Here is a 6,795-nt window from a genome sequence, read left to right as displayed (position 1 = left end):
GGAAGTGTATGTATAGCACATACTTATAGACCCTACATACACACACCGCAAATGAACATTCATTGAGGCAAATACTTGATTCGTAACAATGCACCAAAGGCAAAGCAAAAACTTGCTCAATTCCGTAACAAGTGGAATTGTGCTGATCTTTTAATGATTTAATCGCAGTTGAAGCCGGCTTCTACGTCTAAAGTTGACACAGCTTCAGTTCGGTACTAGTTCTCAACCAATTCATGCTGCGTCAATACATTAACCCGTTTCTTATCTTTGTGTTCGTTCCAGCCCCAGCTGTATTCTCAATTGAAACGGTCAATCCCAGCCATGCGCCTCGTGTTGACCTGGAACCCGAGCAATTGGCATATCTGGAGGATATCAAGAAGTCTCTGTTAGGTAAATACACGCGAATGTGTATGAGAATGTACGTATGTACATATACTTCAAAGCGTATTAAGCTTCTGCGACAAATTTCAGACCACAGTTCATTCACAGCTATATAAATATCTCTATTATTCAACCCTGTATGTCTGCTGGGAATGGATTGATTGATCATCGTAGCTTCAAAAATCCCCACCGCAGATGGCGACCAACAGCGAGTGCGAACAGCCTTGGATTGCCTGAGCAGTGACCGCATCATAGAGCCTCTGGTCCCATTCTTCATCGACTTTGTCATGGATCTGGTACGCAAATAGCGTACTTATACTAGATAGAGGCTTTGATTGTTTAATCATGGCCGGGTTGTGGCAAGTGGCGTGTCATTATATCACGCTACCCGCGTGTTGTACTTTCACTGATTAGATCGGCGTGAAGGGTTGTCAAGCGTGTGCATACTTTTCAAATGTGAGCATACGAATCACCTACATCGCAGTATATATGGGCTATTACCTGGTTCTGTTCTGTGGAAGCGTAAAGTGTGCGTATACCATCGCCTGATGAGGAGCAGTGTGCTCTGATCACGCTATCACAATCCCCAAACATGACGAGACCCTTCTATGTATTATGCTTCCTCACGTATCTTCCAGCTTGCCATCGATAAAACCTAACAGAGAAACTCTGTACCGAACTTAAACTCAGCTCTCTCGTATGGCGTATACCACTTTTAACCTGCCAGTTCGAAGAGCACTGCAAAAATCTTAAGAGCCTTACCGCGGCCGTGCGGCTTCTGCTGGGACTGATGAAGAACAAGCACGTGGCCGTTCAGCCGTACATCGCCACACTCCTGCCGCGCGTGATGTCCTGTGTGCTCAAGCGGTCTCTGCCACCCGGAGGAAAGCGTGCACACAACAGTTCGGTACCTCTACAGGCGCATGTATACGCACCCCCGGCGGAGGATGGCGTGGTGGTGAATGACTGGCAGTTGCGGGGACTGACGGCTCTGCTGATACCACTAATGTGTGACAGGTGGGAGGATACGAAAACCTCGCTCAAGTCACGCGTGACTAAGGTATGGGTGTCCGACTGTGTTGCCAAACGGATTGAACGTTTTGCATAACTGTGCGGTGGTGTGGCAGGGGTCTATAGTGGGCGCTGTTTGTCTATTAATGATCATGCTACAGTACGGTTATTCCCGGGGGGGTTGGTTGGTACATCTCTGAGTATCATTAGTGGTCCCCGAGAGGATTCATTCTCTATCCCTCTCTGGGTACAGAGATCGGATGGCCGCTCTACGAGTTAGTTGATCCTGCCAAACACCAAACCGTTTAAACGGGGTTGAAAGCGCTTTTAGACTGTATACACAGATAGTCAGTCCCGTACATTTGGTCGTAGAACGAACTGTTTAGTGAACGCTTCTACTATCACTACAGCTGTACGTAAAAGGCTTACTGGAAACGGACAAGACCTTTGGGTCCAACTTTGGAGCGATACTGGGTCTTGCGGCCCTGGGGAACGAGTCAATTGCCGCGCATCTCCTTCCTAATCTCAAAGTAAGTCTTAGTTGAATACAATCGATGTGTCGTGCTAATGAGACATCTCCTTCCTAATCTCAAAGTAAGTCTTAGTTGAATACAATCGATGTGTCGTGCTAATGAGACACCTCCTTCCTAATCTCAAAGTAAGCCTTAGTTGAAAACAATCGATGTGTCGTGCTAATGAGACATCTCCTTAATCTCAAAGTATGCCTTAGTTGAATACAATCGATGTGTCGTGCTAATGAGACATCTCCTTAATCTCAAAGTATGCCTTAGTTGAATACAATCGATGTGTCGTGCTAATGAGACATCTCCTTCCTAATCTCAAAGTAAGCCTTAGTTGAGTACAATCGATGTGTCGTGCTAATGAGACATCTCCTTCCTAATATCAAAAGTATGCCTTAGTTGAATACAATCAATGTGTCGTGCTAATGGGGATTTTTTCTTTTGCGTTTAGGACATGCGTGCTATTCTGGTTATATTTCTATATTTCGGACCGTTCCGCACCCGGAAAATTAGTTTTACACTCATTCCTGACGGTTTCTCTCGGCGGAAACATAGGTACAGTGGGTCACTATCAGCTCAGTGCAGATCAAAGCATACCGCATACAGAGCATGCAGCATGGTGGCATCCGCAAGTAAATGCCCACATTTCCTGCGATCGTGTTCAGGGGTTGTCCTCGGTTTGCTCAGGATCATGGGTCTGCGGAGATGAGCTCTTGTTTAGTCGTCGCACAGATAAACCACTACAGACGGAACTGTATATCTTGCCGCTACTGACTGATCAATCACCAATACGTTTGAAACTACTACAGACGGAACTGTATATCGTGCCGCTACTAACTGATCAACCACCAATACGTTTGCCCACACGACACAGACGTACAGCCAGCTTCTAGAGGCAACGCTATCCAGAGGTGCGAAGGATACGGTGAAGACGCGCGAGGCGGAGATGATACGCAAACTACTGCATTCGGTATTGGGCACCTTCTTCAATACCTGGTCCACTTCCAAGACATCGACCGTCACGTCTGTTTCGCTGAGCCGGAGTCAGGCAGACGCATTGGGGACATTTGCGGCAATCCTCCTACCCTTCATCAACAGTTTGAATATTGAGGTGCGTGCTGGAGGACGAGGCTCAGTACACTGTGGTTTATGGGATCACCAGGCGTATATGGGTGCACACATATCCGTGGGTTGATTGGGTTTGTATATGCCTCGCTGTGGTATCCCTTGTGCGTGCGTGTGTGGTCACGATCTTTTCGATTCATACCTGCTACCATCCTGTTGCCTATAACCTGAAATGTTGGCGTGGATCAAGTACTGCTTTAGTCCTGAGATCGAATTTGTACGACAACAAGAGTATCTCGGCGGCGTTTTTCATGTAAGATTGATATTGCTTGTATGCTCTATGTGCCGTTTATCTGGACCATTCCTTCTAACTAACTCTCTATCTTTACAACTGCATACCCGCTTTGTCGCAGGCGCTGAGTTTCGCCGATATGGATCGCAGAACATCGAAGAAGAGGAAAAAGGAGAAGCACTTCAAAAAATAGAAGTGCCTCCGTGAAGTTCTTAGTAGAGTACGTACGTGAACAATTTAGTATGATGACGAATCTGCGTACAATAAACGGCCGTAGAACGTTGCAAGTCTGGACAGGGGTCATTGCCTGTGTATGGCAGTACTATAGTCTCGGGTCGTGTGCTGCGCGAGCAGAGGCGGTGGTACACCCACTGGTATTGTGTGCGTTTGTGAACCTAACACTCAGTTGTGCAATCAAGCCAACTCTCCTGTTGGGCTAAAAATAGAACATTCTATTTTTTGTCTATTAAAGGCAAGTAGGTATCCACAGCATCCCGCACAAATAATAATACACAGAACACGAAGTGTATTCGATTTGCTTTCGAAAGGGTTTCAACAGAGAGGCTGGCGGATGAACCAGTGTGTACTATATTCACAAGCAAACACTTCTCTTCGGCAGATTCTTGTCGATGGAAATCCAGAAACTAAAAGCCAACTAGTGGATTTTCATATATGTATACCATTTACATTCACGTTCTCTCCGTATCTACTTTGTGCCATAGTATCATAGTTATAGCTGGACCATTTAACTGTCCGTTTACATAGAGCTCATTTTTATATGCATACCAATTGCATTCACTTTCTCCCCGTATCTAGTTTGTGCCATAGTATCATATGTTTAGTGGACCATTTAACTGTTCGTTTACATACAGCTCATTTACATATATGTATACTTTTGACATTCATTTTGTCGCTCTATCTAGTTTGTGCCATAGTATCATAGGTTTAGCTGGACCATTTAACTGTTCGTTTCCATACAGCTCATTTTCATATATGTATCCTTTTTGCATTCCTTTTCTCGCTCTATCAAGTTTGTGCCATAGTATCATAGGTTTAGCTGGACCTTTTAACCGCCCGTTTACATACAGCTCATTTTTTATATGCATACCATTTACATTCACATTCTTTCCGTACCTACTTTGTGCCATAGTATCATAGGTATAGTTGGACCAGTTAATTGTCCGTCTACATACACAGCTCGTACAATTCCCGAGCCAACCAACTAACCAGGAAAGCCAACAACGTGCAGCAATAAGCCATTGCGCACAGACGGGCGAGCGTATGTTTATCTGACTGGGTGATTGTGTATGAGTGTAGCTGTCCAAGTGCATAGTAGTGAGGTACCACCAACTCGTACATCTTCCGCTGCCCATTTTCTGCGTAGGCGAAGATGTGCATTCGTTGCAGCCCATTGAAAGCGGACGGATGAGCCGTGGACGCGTATTTGCCCGAAGATTTTGTATGTGGATATGTATGTGGCTGCTAGTAGAGAGGTGTAGCTATAGATACGGGGGCTGTCCGATTGAATTGCCCATAGAGCTCGAGTGGCTCCCAAGTAATCACCTGAGCAGTCGCGGATGGGTATCCGCAGCATTCCATCGCACACGGATGAGTGTGCCTTATATATGTACCGGACTGAGATGCGTACAGGAGTTAAGATGGGTACGTCTTGTACTTGTACTGAGCCGAGATTGTCCATGACACCATGTGACCCGCTCACACTCGCGGATACAGGCGGCCGCGTACTATCAGGTGGTCGATGAGCCGGCTGGACTTGACGGTTAGCACTACAGACAATTAGTCTAAACGCTGTCAGGCGGAGAGCTGGCATTTCAGAAATGGAAACACTTGCTCCCCACAGTCCTTAGTACAAGAAACGGAAACACTTGTTCCCCACAGTCCTATGTATAAGAAACGGAAACACTTGTTCCCCACAGTCCTTAGTACAAGAAACGGAAACACTTGCTCCCCACAGTCTTTAGTACAGGCCTTGGGTATCGCTCTGCAATTGAGCGCCTCTTGCATGGAGGGTGGGTATGTGTTGTGCTCTCCACTGGAGGCTAAGTACAATGCTTGTGAGTGGAGTGCTTGTGAGTGTAGTGTTTGCTAAGTATAGTGCTTGTGAGTATGGTGTTTGGTGGCTGCCAGTACTTGATGGGGCCATACTTGTAAACTAACAGCAGCATCACTAACCATCTACAGTCTGGACAGTCGCCAGTTTACAAGTCAAACGACATATCGTCGGTACTATTTCGCGTCAACGGCTGATATCCCTCCACATCTCTGGGTGGATTACAGCAGGGTACATAAGAAAAGCAATCGTGAGAAATTCCAGCTTCCTTCATGCTTTGGGGTTATGAACTCGCTGGCACCTGAATTGTCTTCACTTGGCCAATGCGCACCAGACTATGCGGTAGATCGAGGGCAGGCGCATGTTTGACCCGACGAGATACGAACATATACCTGGACCACCGTTTGGGTGCACGTTGGTATGTGTGGTAGTATGGAATCATATTCATATGTATGCATATGTTCAAACGAAAACTGTCTCAGTATGACCGACCAAACTATATGCCTGTACCTGTGCACACATACATGTTGCTAGAAAGCGCATGTTTGTACCGGTGAGTTCGGTCTTCATACACATTCACGCGCCCAAACGGCATCCCGCAGGAAACGACAGAACACCACACCACAGTTCAAATCACGTAGTGAAATGGGCTGACTATCAGCAGATATACATAATCGAAAGCAACTATACCAAATAATAACGACACCAGATACAACACAGCTTCGTGTACATGCGACAAGAACACAAGCATCCACCCTCTATATGACTCAGCGGCTATCCAGATATCCATGGGTCGATTGCGAGTATAGTATAGACACGAGGCAGACATAGTATATGAGCGCAAGTACACTCGAGCGAGGCACGTACTGTCGCGGCGCTGTCCTCGTCACGGGGTTGTAGTCGATTTCATAGAGCCGCTTGACCATCGAGGTCAGATTGAGGTCAAACTGAGTCCCGGCGGTCTCGGGGAGGAGCAGGCTAAAAATAGCACACACCAGACTCATACCACCAAACAGAGACATGGCTATGGCCTGTACGGTGGTAGGGTGTTGACATTCAGAGTCTAAAGATATGAAGTAGTTGAGGGGAAGAAATGGAATGACACGGACACAGTTTGTGGGACAGTTTGCAACTAAGTCCTATGATCATCTAGCAAACCCTGCAATATTTGATGCAAGGAAGAATGTGGTGGGGTGCTCCAAACATGATCTACAGACACTGCACATGCACACACAAACCCCACGCGATTGGCAATGTGAAATACACCATGTTCGCAGTATATATAGGTATAAAGATATGAATGATTGGTATTTACTTACTAATTTAGTATAACTATATATATATATATCATACTAATATTAATATACATATACATATACATACACATACATATACATACACATATACATATACATATACATACACGCACACACATATAATATTTATATTTATAT

At 45.6% G+C, this 6,795-nt stretch overlaps 2 protein-coding genes across 2 annotated transcripts in view; one reads left to right on the top strand and one right to left on the bottom strand.

The window, feature by feature from the left end:
- The window catches only part of SARC_12308 (hypothetical protein), a gene marked incomplete at both ends in the record, with an annotated part of 4,538 nt that extends 1,075 nt beyond the window's left edge, over nt 1-3,463 (top strand). Inside the window, 6 exons of the mRNA XM_014293587.1 lie at nt 283-390; nt 577-677; nt 1,109-1,441; nt 1,803-1,922; nt 2,788-3,024; nt 3,392-3,463. Of these exons, the coding sequence (XP_014149062.1) occupies nt 283-390; nt 577-677; nt 1,109-1,441; nt 1,803-1,922; nt 2,788-3,024; nt 3,392-3,463 (971 nt within the window). The remainder of the gene's footprint in view (nt 1-282; nt 391-576; nt 678-1,108; nt 1,442-1,802; nt 1,923-2,787; nt 3,025-3,391) is intronic.
- A 1,839-nt stretch (nt 3,464-5,302) lies between these two features.
- On the bottom strand, nt 5,303-6,374 carry SARC_12307 (hypothetical protein). Its single transcript, XM_014293586.1, has 2 exons — nt 6,209-6,374; nt 5,303-5,553 (listed from the first exon to the last, which is right to left on the bottom strand). The coding sequence occupies exons 1-2, from the start codon at nt 6,361-6,363 to the stop codon at nt 5,490-5,492; spliced, it is 219 nt and encodes a 72-aa protein (XP_014149061.1). The 5' UTR covers nt 6,364-6,374; the 3' UTR covers nt 5,303-5,489.
- Between the last annotated feature and the right edge of the window lie 421 nt (nt 6,375-6,795).

This window comes from Sphaeroforma arctica (genome assembly GCF_001186125.1).
Source record: "Sphaeroforma arctica JP610 unplaced genomic scaffold supercont1.2212, whole genome shotgun sequence".
Classification (NCBI taxonomy): domain Eukaryota; class Ichthyosporea; order Ichthyophonida; genus Sphaeroforma; species Sphaeroforma arctica.
This window is presented reverse-complemented; position numbering and strand designations above follow the sequence as displayed.